General features: G+C 38.3%; 1 protein-coding gene across 7 annotated transcripts in view; it reads left to right on the top strand.

Annotated features, from left to right (window-relative positions):
• The window catches only part of VPS13B (vacuolar protein sorting 13 homolog B), a 760,370-nt gene that overhangs the window by 608,634 nt on the left and 130,129 nt on the right, over window positions 1–21,607 (top strand). For all 7 annotated transcript variants that reach the window (XM_087864704.1, XM_087864702.1, XM_087864703.1 and 4 more), the window contains 3 exons: window positions 8,634–8,836; window positions 11,557–11,764; window positions 12,058–12,242. In XM_087864704.1, the coding sequence (XP_087720830.1) occupies window positions 8,634–8,836; window positions 11,557–11,764; window positions 12,058–12,242 (596 nt within the window). The remainder of the gene's footprint in view (window positions 1–8,633; window positions 8,837–11,556; window positions 11,765–12,057; window positions 12,243–21,607) is intronic.

The following is a 21,607-nucleotide window of genomic DNA, read 5'->3' as shown; positions in this document are numbered from 1 at the left end:
ATTGATTCACAGCAGTTTCCTCATGTAATTAAATTAACCAGCTACTGTATTCCTCTAAGAAACGTTTGAAGGGTGTATTTACTGTTGTTCTTTCCTCTGTAAGAAGGTTGCCATATACTTTCCAGTATGCACAGTCAGCTCTGCCAGTCTGCTTTAAAAAAAAAAAAAAAAAGCCACATGTTCCAATCAAGTTTTATTTTTCTAATAAACTGACACAACTGTGAAAACAGTGAGCATGGCGGCAGGTTGGAGAGGAAGAGAGACGCAAAGCTTATCCTCCATTACTCTTTGGTATTTTTAGTTTAGTTTTTCTAGAATCTGAGAGTTCTAAAACATTTATCAAAAAATACCTCTCCCAGACAAAGGCCAGCTCGTAGACATTTTCATCTTTGATGAGTAATTCCTCCTTTATTTATGTGAAAGAAAAAAAAAGTCCTATTCCCGTTACTTGTCATTTTATTATGGCCAAAAGAAGACTTTTGGGCTAGAGCGGTAGAGTGGGGGGTGGGGGGTAGAAGGGAGCTTTTATTCACCAGTGAGAACTGGGTGAGAGTACATGAGGACTGGAAACCCCACCCATGACAAATCATCAGATGGGATGGGATACATGTTAGCAAGGAGACCACCCGGTTAGGCTCTCATTTTGACGGCTAAACTTTGTAGTAAATTTGTTCAAGAGCACCAGCATCCCTTTCAACATAAACGTAGTTGTCTGACAGCTTTGTTATGCTCTGTTCCACATATTAATCCTATGCTATATTTTAGTTTACTATATTAATAGGTACAAATATATAGGCAGATTATGAAATACGTAATTAAATACAATCTAATCAACTTACATACTCTGATGGGTGGGCAAGGTTGGTTTGTTTTTTTCATGTTAAAATACCCAAATGCCATTTTTATGTACTTTAACATAATCAGTTGAAGGAGGTAGAAATGAGAAGAGTTCCAATTGTCTCTTTATGAACTGTACTTAGAAAAATTGTTTCAGGTCATCTGGTTATTATGGCCATCTCTTTATGGATCATCTCTTCATCAATCTTTATAAAAATTTTTTCTTCCTCACTTTTTGAGGCACCCTGATGCTTCACTGTTATGCAAATTGACCTATAGATGTATCTAACCCATGCTTGCTGATTTTCTAGTAGCCTTAGATTGTTTCCAGCTGTATAACAAAATACCTGGATGTGTTTGGCTAGCACATGTCATCACCGAGGACTCTTTCCTGTGACATACGGAAGCCCTGCTTCAGATCGCATTTTGCACAGTCAGCATGCAGAGAATTAGGAGCCTTAGCAAGTGTCTAGTAGAGACTGACGATGCAGAGCTGGCAGCATTTCGTAAACATTCTCCAAAACAAGTGGTTCGCATTTATCAGTCTTCCGAAAGAGTATTTTAAAGGTCATGAAACTACTTGTTCCTTGAACTAAATTTTTACACTCAATGAAAAGTATGTCAGTATGCACACCAAGCAAGGTTATTTCTGTTTATCATACCAGTTGTTTCTGAAATTACTTCTCCATGTTGTTACACCTCATTTAGTTTAATTAAATATCTGCCATTAGTTTGCTAGGGCTGAAATTAAAAATATAAACACAGATTTTTGAAAGAGGCCAATGGAAAAATCAGGCAGAAAAGCATTCTGGTGAATGGAAGGAAGTAGATGAGGTTATATACTCGGTCAGAATGACCAGATCACACAATTGCTAAACACAATATGGGGTCCTGGATTGGATCCTGGAACAGGAAGAGGACATGAGGGGAGTAATGTGAAATTCAAATAAGGTCTTTAAATTGGTTAGTAGTACTGAGGTTAATTTACTGGCTTTTGAGAATCATACTATAGCTTACGTAAGTTGTTCACTTTAAGGGAAGCTGAGTGAAGGATATCGACTTTGCTCTAAAAGCCTAATATTACTTCAGAGTTAAAAGATTTAAAAAATTACCTGATAAGTGTTTGAGTAACTGTAATAATATTCATGCTTTAAAAGTGTTAAGTGACCATTTAAAATCTTACACTTCCACAGCATATTTCCTTAATTCTTTTTTCTTCTCTCCATATTATTTTTGGAAATTGAGGGGGAAAATGAACAGTTCAGAAAATGTAAAGGATAACACATCAGACACCTATATATTCGCCAGCGAGAACAAATGTAAACACATTGTCATATTTGCAGTATGCACACACACACACATGCACATACACACCGAGATAAAATGTCACAAAATCATTTGGCCTTTTCCAGCGCTACGAAGATAGCTCTTTATAGTTTTTATGTGTAGTCATTGTATCCCACCGTGCATTAGTAGTCCATGAGGAAGGAGAGTAACACGTTCCTTAATGCACTATCTGTTGCCATTTATACCCGATTTGAAATGTGTAAGTATCCAGTTTACATGAACTCTGAATATTCTCCGGGGCCCTGGGTGTATGTGTGTGGTGATACATAAAACAAGATTCATTTCATCCCAAGGAAGGTATTTAGCATGTTTCCTGATGAAAAAACAAAAAGGAGGGGATGATGTCCCATAGGCTAGCTTCTCACAGAGTGAAAGAAAGGGAAAGGGAAATTAATAACCCTGTCATGGGTCCCAGGGATTATTTTCATACTTTGTGGTAAAAGTGTGAAGTTTGGTTTACCATTTATAAATGACCCTTTGTGAAATTCATCACCACTCTTTATTATTAAGTGATCATCATAATCTCTTATTACTGGTCTTTTTTTTAAAAAAGATTTTTATTTATTTATTTGACAGAGATAGAGACAGCCAGCGAGAGAGGGAACACAAGCAGGGGGAGTGGGAGAGGAAGAAGCAGGCTCCTAGCAGAGGAGCCTGATGTGGGGCTCGATCCCATAACGCCGGCATCACGCCCTGAGCCGAAGGCAGACGCTTAACCGCTGTGCCACCCAGGCGCCCCTTATTACTGGTCTTTTATGCCAAGATTAAAACCACTTGAACTAACATGTTTTTCTATTATTTTGTTGTAGCTGTTTTAAAAACAGAGCAGGAAATGTTCAAAAGGAAACAGAGACTCTATTTTAAACTTAAAAGCTGGTACTTGTGGGTGACCCTTTCTGCGGTAGCGCCGATAACCAGAACTCCTCACTGAGGAGCAAAGCCACAGCCACCTGGTGTGTGTAGGCAGTGTGGTGGGCCAATGGGCACGTGGGGATGGGTTAAATCAGTTGTGTAAGCCTCAGAAGTGAACCACACCTCATTTCCTTGTAGGTATATGGCACAGAAGAACAGAGAAGGGGGCAGAAGGGACCAAGCAGGGCACATTTATGTCTCTGCCTTTGGGCAGTGCCTGTTCTATGTCCTCACTGCCAACATAAGCATCTTCAATTCTCAATGCCACCTATGTGTTTAAACAAGTCCATGATCAGTGCTGGTGCACCTGAGATAGAGGCAAGAACAAACTGTAAAAGGATTACAAAGGTGTAAGAAGAGAGTGAGAAGTAGACTATTGGGGAAAAGAAAAGAAAAAAATGAAGAGCGACTTACATATAGGTACACAAATACTTGATTAAAATGAAAGGTCTAACAGCACAAAGGAGAATACAAAGCAAAAAAAATAGATTTGTTTGATAGTAGGGAAGTGTCCATGTTTTTTAAAAGTTCACTTGCTTAACAGAGTCAATATTACAAACTGTGTTGGGTTTTTTTCCCCCTCTGGTACTTCCTGAGACCTCGGAACTTGAGGCTGATAAATTGCCAAGGAAAAATCTGATGTGAGAGAAAATTGCAAATTATTTACTTTCCTTTCGTATACCCGATATATAGTAGATAACCGGTAAACGTTGGTTGAATAATGAATGCATATACGCATAAATATCAAGGTGGAGGTGATTTCAGATATCCAGAGGCCTTACTGGTAGATAGAGGCGTGGGAGTAGCACTTGCTTAAGAAATTAGGCATGGTTATGAATACTGTCTAAGAAATGGTCCTTTAAAATTCACTGGAATAAGAAATTGGGGGACATGGGAAAGAATAGAAGACTGTGAGTTACCGTTGGCAATCCCTTTACTTAGAGACTGTATACCAGTTGGGATGCTTTGGGTTGTAAATGACAGAGAATCCAACCTAAGTGATCTAAGCAGTCTCATGGAGGTGAAAAGCTCGGGACTGGTGCTATTCCTGGGCGTGGCACTCTCCCTTCTGTGTTACATAGCTTCAGCCTCAGAGCCCACACGGTTGCTGCCAGCAGCTCCACTGCCTTCATTTTCTTAACTTCAAAGCCAGGGAGCAAGAGGAAAGGTCACTTTCCCAAAAGTATTGCTGTACCTCATTGGTTTTCATTGAATCTCATGCTCATCCCCAAGCCAAATCAAACTCCAGGGAGTATCAAACATGAAAATCAAAGTCTGGCAAGTTCCCAGCCCTACAAGCCTACTTGCCGGCAAAGCAGCCCTTGGGTTCTATTATTGCAGAAATAAAGCTGTAGTTGGAACAGTGCCAGCCTCAATTGTAAGGTCTCTGTATCTCAGATACATTGTGCCTCCTCCTGGCCTCCTCACCACACACCTGAATCTGACTGCCTCTTGCAGGCTCCCAGGTGTTGGTCTGAACATTAGCTTCCTATTTCTGGGCCATTTTTCTGAGATGACAGTCCTGACCTCTATCTTTATTCGCCCAAGAATTCTAGTTATCCCATTCTCTCTACCCAAGCAAAAAAGAACAGGATTTGTATGACAGCATTGAAGTGTTCATGTGTTTAACAGTGTATGTGGTGACACAGAAGCTGTCAATATTTCTATTGTAATAATTCAAGTTTAGACATTTTTCTCGCATCCTTCCTCACCCGAGACAATAAATACTTCTAATTGTATAACTTGGGGGAATTAAGAAAAGCCTTCCATCAACCCTACTTAAGTTCTTTGAGAAGAGATAGGCACTTTCTGAGGAATATATATAAGCTATAATGATGTAAATTTTGTCATTCCAGTACTAGTGTTTTTTTCCTAAGCAAAACCTCAGAAACTAATTTAGATAGTACAATATCAATATTTTGAGTAGTTCCTCCAGAGTAGAAATATCTAGTAAGTTCCAAATTCTGTATGTATTGTTACTTCTACAAAGATTTTATCATATGCTTATAAATATCTTTGTATAAATGAAAGCTGTTATAGAGTGAGAAAGGTCCTCTCCTTCATTGTATGCTCCAGACAAAATGTTGTCAAGCCCATTCTTAACAAGACTCCTAGAGATAAATATTAGCCCTTTTTTTAATAGTCTTTTCTTTGATAATTACCTTTGCTCCCATGAATTTGTCCTTTATGTCTGCCTTAGTTCTGCTTTAATTTTCACCACTTCGAAGTGATATTTTAGGGATGATTAGAAATCAGCACATTAGAAGGGGTATTCGGCAGGTTTCTCACTGTCATAGGAGATACAAATAAGGAAAGGGAGAAGGCTAGAAACAACTCTGTGGTGCTGGATTAGAACCAGAGGTATCAGTGTGAATTCATGATTTTTAATATATGTTCTGGTGGTTAGGGAAAGAAATATAGATGTGTGTGTCACCATGGGTGGTATATATACGTGGGCTTCTTAGCCCTCTCTGCTGAGACAGCCTAGAAGCAGTGACACCCTAGTAGCAATGAGCATACCTGCCACCCATTTTGTTTTCTAGATACCATTCTTCAGCAAAAGAAACCCTTTTTGGAGAAATGGATGATGCCATAGATGAGATGGGAAAAAAATACAAGATAAGCCTAAAAGAGATGGCCAGAAAAGTAAAGAAGTTCTCAAAAAATGATGGGGGTATATCTAAAGGACACAGGACCCAACTTGCAGGGGTTCTCAATGCCCAGAGCTGGTTCAATTGAAGTGACAAAGTAAATGATAATATTAGATTTAACCCATAAAAGAAAATAAATACCCGTTAGTCCATACTAATACAAATAAATAATTGAACTGATAAATGGGGTAGAAAGGACAGCTCTTTTTAACCACAGAATGCTAATTAATAAATGTAGAAGAATAAGAAAAATGGAAAATCAACATGATCACATACCACAGTAATAATCATTGCAGGCAAGAAACATTGATGTTTGCTAAAACATTAGCAGGTGAAAGTTTGATGTAAAAGAGGATACTTGCATGACCTTCATATATCTCCCCCACAAGATATTTGTTATTTTCAAAAGAAGAAATAGCAATTTTACAGTAGCAAAACCTGGCAGACACCACTTTAGCCATGTGATCAGAGTTAATATTGCCAGTAGCAGAACAGCAATATCACATACCCCAATATACGATACACTGAGAAGGGCATCACTTCCCTGGGTTCTTGCCAAAAATGTGTAACTTCATTCTAATGAGAAAACATCAGATAAACTCAAAATGAGAGACATTCTGCAAAATAATTGGCCTGGACTCTTCAAGAGCATCGAGGTCATTAAAGACAAAGAAAGCTGGAGAATCTGTCACGGATTAAAGGAGACTAAGGAGACCTGACGGCTAAATGCAGTGGGGATCCTACTATGGATCCTGGACCATCAAAAGGATATTAGTGAGGAAAATGGCAAAAATCTACATGAGATCTGTAGATTACTTACTAGTATGATATCAATGTTGATTACCTGATTTCAGTATTTCTGCTACGGTTACATAGCTAGGTGAGAGGTAAATGGTATATGGGAGCTCTGTATATTTTTGCAAGTTTTAGGTGATTCTAACATCAATTCAAAATAAAAAGGGTTTTGTGTGATTTCTTTTAGGGGAGGGGGGCTTGGAATGGATGGTTTCTAAGGTCTCCTCCATCCGACCTTATTATCCTATGACATGGTAATGCAAAATGAAGAATGGCAAAGATTTAAGCACTTTTCTGTTTTGTCTGTCAGTTAAAAAATATGTTGGGACAGATGAAAATAGGATCAGATTTTATACTGGCAATTCAGTTTTCTGGGATATATCCTGAAGAGCTACTGTCGTGCCCAGTACTATACTGAATAAGATGGTCTTTGCCTCCGGGATGGTCAGTCTACTAAAGCTTGAAAATGATGTGGTCTACATTTCAGTCATTTAGCTTACCAAAGTCTCTCTTCCTTGATGTTTTAAAATAATGGAGATGGGTAGAATGATCTAGAAATTAAGTCTTGGAATAAGAGGACAAGAGCCCCCAAAGTGGGCCCTGGGATTTTTTTTAATCTGGATGTCTGGCGAGGTAATGATAAACTTTAAATGAGATAAGCAACCTGGAAGTCCTTTGTTATTAGACATTTCGTGTATGAGGAACCAAAAGAATATTCACATTAAGATTACTAGTGGATAGAGCAGAATAAAGATACATGTATTGCAGAATAAAGGGAAATGTAATTCTAACATTCCCTTAATACTTGCTGGATGACTGTACTGAATCAAGCCTATGCTTTCATAATCCAATTAATGGAGATGATTTTTTATTCTTAGGCATTTGGGGACCTGTTTCTTTTTTTTTCTGTTTTATTTATTTTCTTTAAGTGAGGTGTAGTTGTGAATCAAGAAAGTTGTATAAATGAAATAGAAGTCTTAGTGCCACAATTTAGTTGAAAAAAATTATGAAACTGATTTCTACCATCCTAATTTTTAACAAAAGTCTTAGCCCTAACTTACATGGGTGTGAAGTCTTCCGTGGAAGATCAGAAGGTATGTATCTTATTTCTGCAGTAGAAGCATACAACCTATATGAAGTTTTCAAGTCTCCACAGAATTGAAAAGTCAATATGTGGGTACTGTACTTTGAAACGTGTATACTATGGGCCTAAGGTGTTTTTTAATCTTTCATCTCTTTTAAGGATCAAATATCATTAGAAAAATAAGCCATGGGCATTACAAACGTGGTCTGGTGAAATTCAATATTCACAATGACAATTCAGAATATGAGCTCCTTGGGGGAAAGTTAACCCACCACTCTAACTTTGCATCCAAATATCTTAAAGTGTGCTGTTGGTTTTATGAAAAGGTTTTGATCTACACTTCTAGTTTAAGTTCAAAAGAAAACCTACATTTTAAAGTGTATTCCTTTTCTGGGTATATTTACTTTGAACTATAGCATATAGTTTTTCTCATAAATCTAACCTGCCACTATCTGTTTTTAAGACTTCGTAAACTTCAAGTGGTTATGATGTGTGAAGTTTGGATTAAACTAAAATTTTTAGAAAACACATGTTATATATTTTGATTGTTTTGAATTTTAACATGGGCCGGTCAAAAACTTGAGTGTCTAGCAAAGTAATATACTATACTCTGCTACAATAAGAAATCACCAAAAATTGCCCTTTCCCATCATGTTAACATAGACAAATGAAGCAGCTGTTCTGATTCTTAATGTAGTTGTTTGAAAAACTGGCACAATTTAATGAAAATGTCTCTACTCATAAAACTTAAAATGCTCACACATGGAAAAAGTCATAATGTTTTGGCAAATATTTCTTTGTTAGGAATGTGAATGAGGCGTACCTGCTTCATAACTAGAATTCTATATAAGTGGCATAAAACTGTGGGAGAAAGCCAACTGAAAAAGAAGACTCTGAAAAAGGGTGAATTAATGCTCTTTAAAAATACAGATAGTTCTTGCTTAAATGTACTTTTTTGACAAGGAATAATTATAACATATACCCCTCTCCTTTCTCCCCCCCCCCAGGCGTAATTCTTGGGTCATCATTTCTACTCAGCGTAAATGATTTTCTGCTTAAAACAAGTCTCAAAGAAAGAAGTCGGATTCTGATAGGACCGTGTTGTGCTACTGCCAATCTGGAAGCTAAGTGGTGTAAACACAGTGGCAATCCAGGCCCAGAACAGTCCGTACCAAAAATATCCATTGATTTAAGAGGAGGTCTGCTACAGGTCTGTGGGGGTTGGCCACATTTTTCCCATAAGTTTTTTTCCCATAGCCTTTGTTCATTTTTCGATATGGTGAGATAAATCCCGATATGGTGAGAAAGAGTATTATCAGATTGATCTCTTACCAAGCTTTTCTAACAGCTTTATTGAGATACAATTCACATACCATACAATTCACCTAAATATAGTGTACAATTCAGTGGTTTCTTAGTATATTCATGAAGTTGTGTGCTCATCACTACAATCCATTTTAGAACATTCACACACACACACTCTCAAAACCCTGTACCCATTAACATTCATTCCCCATTACCCTCTAATCCTCTCTCTAGGTCTAGGCAACTACTAATCCACTTTCTGACTCTGTGTAAATGGAATCATATAATCTGTGGTCTTTTGTGACTGCCTTCTTTCACTTAGCATCGTAATTCAAGCAAGGTTCATCCGTATTGTAGTGGGTGCCAATACTTTGTTCCTTTGTTCCTATCTATCTATCTATCTATCTATCTATCTATCTATCATCTATCTATCTATCATCTATCTATCTATCTGTCATCTATCTATCATCTATCTATCTATCTATCTATCTATCTATCTATCTATCTATCTATCTATCTATCATCTATCTATTTAACAGAGAGAGGGACAGAGGGGGAGAGAGAGAGAGTGCACAAGCAGGGGAAGCAGCAGGCAGAGGGAGAGGGAGAAACAGGCTCCCCACTGAGCAGAAAGCCTGACACAGGGCTTGATTCCAGGACCCCGGGATCATGACCCGAGCCAAAGGCAGACGCTTAACCAACTGAGCTACCCAGGCTCAGTACACTTTGTTCCTTTTAATGAGCCAAATAATGTTTCATTGTGTGGCCATATCACATTTATCTATTTATCAGTTGATGGACATTGGGATTCTTTCCACTTTGGGGTATTATGAATGATGCTGCTAGGAGCATTTGTGTACAAGCTCTTGTGTGGACATACGTTTGTTTTCATTTCTCTTGGATATGTGACTAGGAGTGGAACTGCTCGGTCATTAAACTTTTTTCTAATTATAGACTTTTTTAGTTACAAAGTAGTCAACTTGTCTCAAGCACAGTGTCATCAGCGATATATAAGAACCATTTGCCCGTGGCAGGTTCTTTAGATATTGTAACACCTGACGATTAACACTTGACATATAATCAATTGCAGCCTTTTATGCATTTGATTTATAGCAATGTGTGGTCTGTATGAGGGTATTCAACTTATTTCTTGGTAACTTTCCATTTGGATAGATTTTAATGTATTCTTTATATGATTTGATGTCCCTCAAGTTTGACGTAAATCCAAAAATCTTGAGAAATTCATAATTACAGAAAATGGAAATGACTAATTTGTTAATAATGGAGGCATATTATATATGAATTTCTTGTTTTCATTTAAAAGTTCTGTTGTCTTGACTTTTTCACCAGTTTTCTTACTGACGGGGAGCTAGATGTGGAAGGAGTCTAATAACCTTCTGCTTTGTATTTCTTTGGAGATGTTCAGCATCTATCAGAAATCTTCATGTATTTAACAATAAGCATGGGATTTTATGGTGTTTTATCAACAATATTAAGTGTATTACCATTTTCCCAAGACAGCAAAGTAACTCCTCATTAAAATCAACAGTAAGACAAAAACATAGTATATTATCTCTATATTATAAACTCACTGTCTCTTGACAACTTAAAGCCTAGAGCACAGTGTTCAACTCCCCAGCTTGACTTTTCACATATCTCTGTTTTTCAGGATCCAATAAAACAAGATTGATGAGAACACGGTAGACTTAGTATCACATCTCTTACCTTTATTTCTATTGCCTTCATTCCAGAAAGCAGGACCCAAACTTAGGTTTAAAATTTACCCACAGGAATTCGGATTATTGTTTTCTACATCTTTATATTTTTTCTCTTTTCTGTGTTAATCTGGTTCTCTTAGAAATAACGGTTGTATTGCCTTTATCCAATATATACAGACAAGTATAACATTATTTACATTTTGAGTCCTCTGACATTAATCATTATTACCCACTGGTCATACTTCTGTTATGGACTAGTACTCTTCACATACAGAAAAAAGAAAAATTGATCCTTTATTAGAGGAAACACCAAGGCCTTTGTTCTGAAACCCCACTGTGCCTCCTCTATGGTTGATTATCAGGGGCTGTGGAATACTGTATGTTGGCACATTCTCCGTAAGCACAGAAGTTGGAAGCCTTCTCTCTCTTTTTCTCTGAAGAGTAAAAGTGCAAAGAAAGGAACCTTATAATTAAGAGGTGTTTGTTTAATCTCATGACAAAATGAAGGAAGCTATCCCACAAGGTTATTATTATTCTTTTATTAACATTTTGGCCTAGAGGATCTTCATTGCCTTCTCTCAGACTGTTACAGGTATTGTTTTCTCACTTAGCTAACTCATAAACATTACCTCGCACTAACATAATTTCATTGGTAATTTACCTTTGAAAATCGATTGTTATTCACAAAACATGTGATGTAATTGATTTTCTCATTTTTATATATTTATTCAAGTAATAGAATTTCATCCCATAGGTCAATTACTTAGAAACTATAGTTAAGTTTTTGTCAATAATTAAATTGAACGTAATTATGGTCTTGCATTAATTCAAGTATGATTGTGCCTAATTATCTTTATGATATGTTTGTATTTAAAAGCCACTAAAATTTTTCATATGATTCTTAAAGGTTTTCTGGGGTCAAGAACATTTGAATTGTTTAGTTCTTCTGCATGAATTACTCAGTGGATACCTTAGCAAGGAGGGAAATTTTGAAGTGCAAGTTCCCAAAGCAGTGCCACAAATGCCATCTCCTATAGAAAAGAACCAGATGTTTAAAAGTGAACAAAGTTCAGATGACCTACGGACGGGCCTATTCCAGTACATACGAGATGCTGGTAAGTAGCAACAGCTGCAGTATGAGAGAGACTGTTAACTGCACGTTCACTAAATAACACATCAAAATCACTTGAAAAGTACATTAATACCTACCTGCAGTACAAAAATAGTACATTACTATTCAGTCTCTCTGAAGGGAAAATTCTTAATTTGTTCCTGTCTCAAACCATATAAAAATGGCCAACCAGCTTCTTTACATTCTTATCTTTTATCCTCATAACGTTCTCTTTCTGTAATAAATCAACATGTTCCCTTTCAAAAGCATGCAGTTAATTATTTTTTCATTTAACAGAACCTTTGAAAATGCCTGGTGTCTATGAGGTCTTGTTTTACAATGAAACTGAAGATAGCTCGGGGATGATGTTATGGAGATACCCAGAACCTAGAGTGCTCACCCTCGTACGGATAACCCCTGTGCCCTTCAACACCACAGAGGATCCAGATATTAGCACGGCAGACCTTGGCGATATGCTGCAGGTAGGTAGTGACTGTTCATTTTAAATAAAAGCATTGTGGGAAAATGCTGATTACATACTAGGAAAAAAGATTAGACGGACACCTGGGTGGCTTAGTTAAGCATCTGCCTTCGGCTCAGGTCATGATCCCGGGGTCCTGGGATCGAGTCCTGCATCGGGCTCCTTGCTCAGTGGGGAGCCTGCTTCTCCCGCTGCCTGCTGCTCCTCCTGCTTGTGCACATGCTTTCTCTCTCTCTGACAAACAAAATCTTTAAAAATAATAATAATTTAAAAAAAGATTAGAACAATCTATTTTTCCCATCAGTAGTATCAGAGAGAAATACACACAACTATACATATATATGTATATGTATGCATACATACATATGTATACACACCCACAAAACAGAAATTTTAAAATAGGGAATAATGTAATTCAGATTCGTGATTCATGGCAATTTTGAGAGTTCTCAATTCTACTCTCAGCCCTTTTATAGGAGGTTATGTTACATGTTCTCTGAATGTAATGGGACCGGTGACACATTTTTCGAATCCCTACCATGTGCTCACACTCTTCAGCATTTCTAGAACTGCTTCATGAAATAAAATATGTCCACATAAGGCCAGAATGGATGACTCCTTTTTCATCTTTGTTTCCAGAGCTGAGAATGGTCTTGGGCGTGAGGTGGCTGATAGGAAAACTGTCTAACCAGTGGTCATATTCCATATAACTTTGTGAAAGTTTGTTTTTGTCATTTCCCTGAGTTTAATGTAAATGTCATTGAGGGTATCACTGCATTATCATTCTACTTATCAATAGTCTACAGATGTGAATTTCGCCAAAAATTTGTTTTCCTCTTAGTTTTCCACCTATCACTAGATCACACAACCATCTACTTAGAACAGTGAGATTGCTCTTTCCCTGACTCCCCACATCTAATGCATCAACAAGTCCTGTCAGTTCTGCCCCCAAAATATGTCCCTCTTCCATCTACTTCCCTCTTTTTACTGGCACAACGGGAGTCCAGGCTGCCACCTGCCTGTTCCCTGCTACCTATCAGTAGCTTCCTGATTGGTCTCAACAATTCCATTCTTGACTCCCTGTAATGCATTTTCCAAACAGCAGCTAAAGTGGTCTTGTAGATCAGGTCACATCACTCTTCTAGCTTAGAACCTGTTGGTGCCTTCCTCTACTTCTTAGAACAAAATTCAACCATCTTGCTATGGCCTATAAGGACCTGTGATATGTGCCCTGCCCACCTCGCTGACTTGGTCTCTTGCCAGTCTCCCCATTCCTTACTATACTCCAGCCATACTGGTTGAGCATACCATTTGAGAGTCATTTCACTTGCTCTGGTCTCCAACTTTGTCAGTCAGGTACCAGCTCAAATGTCCTGTCATGGCTGGTTCACTACCACTTCTTTGTTGTAAATTACATTGCCTTGTTTTACTTTCATCATAGCTCATATTGCTATTTAGAATTATCGTATGCATTATTTATTTACTTGCTCATGGTCTTACTCTCTCTACTATTAGAAAATAAGCTCCTTGGGGATCCCTGGGTAGCTCAGTCGGTTAAGCATCCAACTCTTGATTTCGGCTCAGGTCATGATCCGAGGGTCCCGGAATCAAGCCCCGCACTGGGCTCTGTGCTCTGCAGGGAGTCTGCTTGGTTCTTCTCTCTTTTCCTCTCCCTCTGCCCCTTCCTTCCACTCATGCACACTCTCTCTCCCCCTCCCTGTCTCTCTAAAATAAATAAATAAATCTAAAAAAAATAAAAAGACAAGAAAAGAAGCTCCTTGTATTTCTTGATCACTTTTATCCAGCCCTTGGTACATAGAGATATTCACCAGGTTTTCCTTTCCTTTCCTTTTCTTTTCTTTTCTTTTCTTTTCTTTTCTTTTCTTTTCTTTTCTTTTCTTTTCTTTTCTAGAGAGGGAGGGTAAGGAGGAGGAAGAGAGAATCTTAAGCAGGCTCCATGCCCAGCGGGGAGCCCAACATGGGGCTCGATCTCACAACCCTGATATCACGACCTGAGCCAAAATCAAGAGTCGGATGCTTAACCAACTAAGTCACCCAGATGCCCTCCCAATTTTTTTTAATGAGTGCTCTGTACTTATTTTTTTTAAGACTTATTTATTTTAGAGAGAGAGAACATGGGGGAGAGGGGCAAAGGGAGAGAGAGTCTTAAGCAGACTCCATGCTGAATCCAGTTTGAATCCAAAATTCATATTAACATATTAGCATATTAACATTAACATATTCTTATTTAATTCTTGTTTAAATTTCTGATTCTGATGTATTTAGTCAGATGTTCACCTGAATTGATAACAATAAAATGCGTCATCATTTTGTCAAGTGAACTTGAGTGTGTGGAACTATTCGATTTGCCCGGATGTCAGCAGTCTTTATTTTTTTTTTAATGCTTTTTTATTATATTATGTTAGTCGCCATACAGTACATCCCCGAGCAGTCTTTAATTCGATTATTTTTTTTCTTGTGTTGAGAATTTTTAAAATCTTCTCTCTTAGCAACTCTCCTTTGATTCTTTAAGTCCTTAGATGTTTCCCCTCCTATTAAGATCATATTCATGATTACCTTCTCTACCAACATTCTTAGATTATTTTCGCTAAGTAAAATAGCAATATTTTTTAATACTAGTGCCTTATTAGACTTGCCCAAATGCAAAATATCTTTAGTATGTTCAGTCAAAATGAAAATACTTCTATATCAAAATTTCAGCATCATGTAAGGGCTTCTTCCTAACTGCTTTTTGGGTTCATATTTATAACTAGATGTTAACTAACATAAGTCTGATAACTATTAGTCATAGTATTATGCCAGTTGTATTAAATAAGGCACTTGAGATAGTACATTCACTGGTGACATGTTCTTTATCTTCTCACTGACATTGGAGAGGCAGAAGAGCATTCTGGTTAAGAGGATAAATTCTAGCCAGAACGCTAGATATCACCTTAGACAAGTAACTTAATCTCTCAGCCTTGGGTTTTTTGTTTTGCTTTTTTTTTTCCATCAGTAAAATGAGGCTATTAATAATGTGATGATTATAGGAAGGAATGTTTGAAAGACACATTGAACAATGCCTGGCACACAGCGTGTTCTATGTAATATTTAAGTGTGAGTACTACCCATTACTACCATGGTGACCGTTGTCAAAAGTCTTTTCATCGAATAGAAGCATAGGCTAGACCAGAGAGAGTGGGGATTGGTGATTCTGCAGACCAGCTAGAGTAGACCTGAAGAGCTGGGACAGTCCCAGGGTCTAGACAGTGGATTTGTCACAAAAGCAAAGCACTGCATGAAGGAAGCCTGGCAGGGGGCAACAAGCAAAGAGTTGGTATCAGAGAGGTTTCACATCTTATTGAAGAGATAGGAACTGAGTTGTGGGCAGACTTCAAAGACAGGGACGCTGGTCTGAGAAGTAAGAGAGGCTTGACCTCCTGTCAGTTGAAAGGAAGAGCTTGATCCCAGTAGTAAGAATGCCCAGAATCAACAACTGGCATAGAAGAATACAGCAGGACTGGCAGAAGGTTGCCATGCTGCTGAGCTCCTGGTCTGATCCTTATGTTGCCCTGACGAGAAGCAGAATTTGACCCAAGGGTTGGGGTGAGCCTCATTGGTAGAAATAACTCTCTGGGTTGCAGTCTTAGAACTGGACAAACTATTTTGTTTCCTGGGAGCTTCTGTTGAGAACAGAAAATATGTTGCATGAATCACAGCTTTGATTCGCTATGACAGCTTTTTCCTTGAGCACTTGCAGTGCCAGACCTTGGGCTTGCTTTTGGGGATTCAGCTCCTCAACTGAACGCTGGAGTTAATGTTATTTACCTTTCAGAGACGTTACAAGAATTGAGTGAAATATTACAGCTAAAACAAATAAATGCCTTACACATAGTGAGCTTTCAATAAATGTTCATTTCTTTCCCTCCACTCCTTCTTTACAAGCAAATGTCTGGACCACTAAAAGACCCTTCTAAATAGAATTTCAGCCTTCAGTCTCTCTTCCTTCAAGCTATCCTACTAAGTTCTTCAAGGAACAGGTGGATTGTATCAATTCCTTGACAAAAGCTTTCAATGATTCTGTCACCCTCGTAGACTGACCTTGAGGGCCCTGCGTAATAACCTCCCCACCCGGCTTTACCTTTCACTCCTTTACATATGACCTACCCTCTAGTCAAAGTGGCCTGTTCAGCATTTACCAAAGCTGCTAGTGACAGCCCACTTACATACCACCCCCTCTTCATTTGACTCTCCCCTTTCTCTGCTGAAATCCTACCCACACTTCCAAATGGCCCATATGCCCTCAACTCCATGAAGCCTTACCTGGATGCCATCTCCACACATATTACCTACCCCCTTCCTCTGTAGTACTGTAACACTCCAGAGCACCACTTTTATGCTATTTCTTACCTTATTCCTCACATTTTAATTGTGTATTCATATCTTGTCTCCTAGATTGTAGGTTTCCAAAGGCAATGATTGTATCAAACCTGTCATTATGTCCCTTATAGTGTCCACTGCCCTGGAGATGCTCAGTATAACAGATGGATGAATGAATGCATGAATGTCCGTGTTTCTATTTTGTATTATTCAAAAGTATTACACTGTTTGTCATAATTTTATGGGGCTATTGAATGAGTTTTGGTTTTCCAAACTGAATTATGTTAAGATGCATGGTGTTATGCTTCACTGGTATTATCTACCATAAACACACAGTCTAATGTCATTACATTACATAGGCTTTTGGTTAGATCATTGCATATACTGCCAAGCCCACTGCCCCCTAGACAGAGGCTAGTCCTTAAATACAAAGATAAGTTAATCTCTTTGGTTTCAGTCCTAAAAACAGAATCAAGTTTGGTTGACTTTTTTCTTGAGGACCGTTTAGTTCGTAAAAAACTGACCTTATAGAGTTCACTTATACAGAACTCTCAGATTTGTCTGTTTATATGTATCTTTCCGTGATTGGTAATGGCATTCATAAACAGGCTCCCCATATGAGTTTATGGAATTTATTTTGCAATTGTAATGAAAAATATGAAAAACATGTTTATATTAAATCAAACTAACCGTAGGTTCTGCATAAAGACCCTGAAATTAATGTTCACAGAAAGCAAAAGGAGCTTATTTTAAGGTCAGTTTATAATTTTATCATGCTAAATTTTAAATATTAGCAATATACTTAGGTATCAATAAAATTACAACTTGTAGGGTAGAATAATGCCATCAACCTAGAAGGAATGTTGTATCATTTTAATTAAGCTGAAATGTCAGAATTTCTGGCACTGTATCTTGCACATTCTAAGTTTTCCTTTCCTTATCCTGTTGTGCACACAGCCTACTCGGGATTCAATTTTGGAAATACACATGTACCCAGATTGTAAAATTTTAATCCATTTTAATTCTCACACAGGTCTGTCATGGTACTTGTTCTTACTCTCTCAATACTGCATTATTCTTGTTTCATATTTTTTTCATTTATGTGTTGCACTAAATTTTTAGATATCTTCATTTGGTATGTGAGAATAGGCCAAACTAAATATCATCTTTCCTCAAAGATCGTTAAGAGGATAAAGCTTGAGCATTACAATTCAAAACAAATACTAAGGGGGTGGGATCACTGAAGCAATTTAAACAGAGGGGAAGCAAAGTTAAAGGAGCAAATTGGAAGGTAGTTTGGCATCCATAACGTACGATGTGGATTAAAGGAAAAGCTGTAAAAGCTAAAGTCAGGAATTCCTCTAATGTAAGAAACATCTAGGGTGTACATAAAATTCCTTGTGTTAAAGTCAGAGAAGGATGGGACACCTGGGTGGTTTAGTCAGTGAAGCGTCTGCCTTCTGCTCAGCTCCTGGGATCAAGCCCCGCATTGGGCTCCCTGCACTGTGGGGAGCCTGCTTCTCTCTCTTCCTCCACCTGTCGCTTTACCTACTTGTGCTCCTTCTCTCTCTTTCTCTCTCTCTCTGTCAAATAAATAAAATCTTAAGAAAAAAAAAAGTCAAAGGAGAAGGAAAGAAAATGTTTAAGTAACTTGAGGAAAAGTTAACACAGGTTCACAAAAGTTTACACCAAAAAAATTAAATAGATACTTAGATTCAGATCTGTCCCTTCAGAAAATGTGAATACAATTAACCAAGTGAGATAAACATCTCTGTCATTTTTATTTCCACTTCATAGCATTTCTCCCCAACAAAGAATTATTCGGTATCTTCTCGATCTAGTGTAGAATGCTACAGTGTATAGACAGTGAGGATATAAAGAGATTGATCTGTCCCTACTCTTACAAGGTTTATAATCTACTTGAAAAAAGAGGGCATAATTGCATATGCAAACTCAAAAGATAGAATAGCTAAATATAAAGATAGATCCACATATTTATACAGGAAGAATCATGTAATTTGGGGGAATTCTGACATCTGAAAGCAAACCGAATTAATTGGGAACAAAAGAATTAATTTGTGACAAAAGCTGTCTGATTTCATAGCACTTTCTCAGTTAAAAAGTCATTTTCAAGCTTGAGAATTTAGTGCAGAATTCTTATATGAACAAAACATGACTAGAGTCCATAAACGATATCTTCACAAGGATAACAGGAAGAAAAAGGACAAAAGCAAGCTGTGTCATTTGTTTATTTCTGGTGGAGAAGGAGAACAGTAAGCCAAAGAAATCAGTGCACTCATGTAGGGTTCATTTTTGTTTATTCAGTTCAAAAGTCAGGGAAATTAGTTTTTAAAGTAACACTAATATGATTATAAAAATCAAAGTGAAACCACATTGGAAGAATAATGAAGAAAAAATTACATCCTTGGAAACCAAGGAGAATCTAAATGGTTGAGATCATGGTTATTTTTGCTCCAATGTGTTATGATCATCTCTGTGTTTTACACCCAGAACTGTGCTAGATGCTTTGCATAATAACCTCAGTAAATCTCATTTTATTCTGTGAGGTGTGCATTATACCCACTTTATAAGTGAGGAAACTGAGGCCAAGAGAAGTTAACTTGTATTGAATTATAAAACTTAAAAATGGGAGAGCCAGATTTTTCTCCCAGGTCTTTCTGACTCTAAACCTATGTTTTTGATCCTATTTGTAAAACACTGGGCTAATAATATCGTAGGTGATACATTCAGTTGATAGAGAGCTAGCTACTCTGTTGAGAAACGTGGAAAGAAGGAGAATAAAATTATCCTTTTACTTTAGACTATTAAAGCATGAAATCATGCTTTATCAAATACAAAATAATAAATCAAATATACAAAATAACCTTAAATAAATAAAAGGACTCCTAGACACACAAGATGGATTGGCTATTAAGACATCTAAAGAAAAAATGTTTCCTTCAGAAGGAAAACTGGTCAGCTCCAGAGGCCTAGGAAGGTCACGGAAGCATTTGTTGGCAGAAGCTCTCCTGGCAGCATCCAAAGAAATGGTGCCCAAGCGTCTGGTTCACCTGGTAGCTAAATCCCCTTTATGGAGACGAATATAGCAGCTGTCAGATCTCTGTGTCTAACATTCAAATCATCTAACCACCCAAACAACCTTCTAAAACTTTGGCTCCCGATGCTCTCTGTCTACAGAGAGAGTATCATACGTTGTTCAGGCCAGCATCAGTATCCAGGCTGCTTGGCGGTTATACATCTCATGGTAAATTAATAACTTGGCATCTGGTTTATATATCAGTCTCTAGTGAACTTTGTTGCATGACTCAGCATTCCTAAATCTAGTCAGTGCTAGGACACCATGGAAATTTGCTGAGACTGCAAGGCCAATGGACAGATCTTGAATCATGGCGAATCCATCATGCTGAGTACCCTCTTGCAGCTACCTGCCTTCCCAGCATGCTGGTCTTTCCCAGATGACATCTCTGTTGTGCATTGTGTCACAAACCTTTCCAAACAAAATTCTACTCTCACTACCGTGAAGAGTTGTGAGAAGTAGGTATGATGTGTGTAAAGCACCCAGCCTTACATAGCTCAGAGCTTAGTAGATTATTATTACAACACACAGCAAATGGTAGCTGCTCTCAGTATCATCATTATCATCATCGTCATCATATCGATTGATCAAAGAACCTGGACCCTACTGTGTTAGACCAAGAAAGCCCTGTTTTCTGAGAAAGACTTTTTTTGGATTTATAGCCTGTCAGTGTCATAACTGTTGTTAGGAATGCTGGCTGTGCCTGTGATTAATAGCCTGCTTGCACTGACAGAGAATGGTTGCTGTAAGAGGCACTACCTTCCCAAAGCTGCATGGTCAGGCCCTCGGAGCTAGTATGTCAGCCACAGTCCTCCAGGTTGCAGGTAGCAGAAACCCCACTGAAGCTGACTTAAAGAAAAATGGGGGGATCTAGTATCAAGATACAGTGGGGAGCCCTAGAGGCCAAGGGCAGCAGGGCCTCTCAAAGGATGCAGCCAGGAATGGAAGATAGGAACCCAGGGGAGTATTTACACACTATCACTTTTCTCCGCTTCTTTCCCTATGTTTGCTTCATTCTTCCTTTTCAACAAGCTAGCTTTTCTCCTGTTTCTCAGGCCACCTGGTAGTCTCCCCACAATTCCCAGAGTCCAACTCCCAGAGTCACATTTACAAGTCCAACCTCCGGTCCACTTCCACATTCCTCATCCACCTAGAGGGGTGTCAGGTGCTCTTGGTTCGTTCAACTGTGGCCATGGGGTGGAGTCACGTTCACCAGCATGGCTGTGAAGTAGGGGTCACTGTGAGCTCGGAACCCCCAAAAGGGATCCATTCTATATCGGATCTCTCTTATGGTTCTTGTTTTTCACTCTGGCTAGTTTGGCCAAACTCATGCTCAGTACTGGCCTCACACTGTCAGCTGCTTCTTTCCAGTCTAACTGACTTGGAAGGTCTGCATAGCATATTCTGCTCTTCCAAGGGAGAAATCTTTTATATACAGTCTATGGTGTTAGAAAAGCATCACTGCTGGCAGAGGGTCTCTAGAAGGACCGCCTCACTTAAAAAAAAAAAAAACTTGACTCCTTTTTGCTATGGTTTTTCCAGCTTTTCCCTTTGCAGATATCTGACAGAGCTGTTTCTCTCTGTACATCAAAGGCTGGCTGCATCTGGGGAAAAGCCTCACATCACTTCTTAAATCTTCCCATTGTGTCTCCTAGCATCCTCCCAAAATATTGATTCGGCAAGCTCCTGTGACTCACTGACAACATTGGAGCTATTTTCTTGTCCCCCAAACACTTAAAATCCGTACGTTTCTTGGTCAGTACTTCCTTTTTAATGCAATGACTGTGGACACATTAGCAGCTTCGTGGTTTCTGTACTCTCCCAAGTCTAAGGAGGTGTGAGAGCTCCACATGTAGAACCATTTTCTATTTTTGAAATGGAGTTTACAA

This window comes from Ursus americanus, chromosome 9 (genome assembly GCF_024610735.1).
Source record: "Ursus americanus isolate L20-20 chromosome 9, mUrsAme1.1.p, whole genome shotgun sequence".
Taxonomy (NCBI): Eukaryota; Metazoa; Chordata; class Mammalia; order Carnivora; family Ursidae; genus Ursus; species Ursus americanus.
This window is presented reverse-complemented; position numbering and strand designations above follow the sequence as displayed.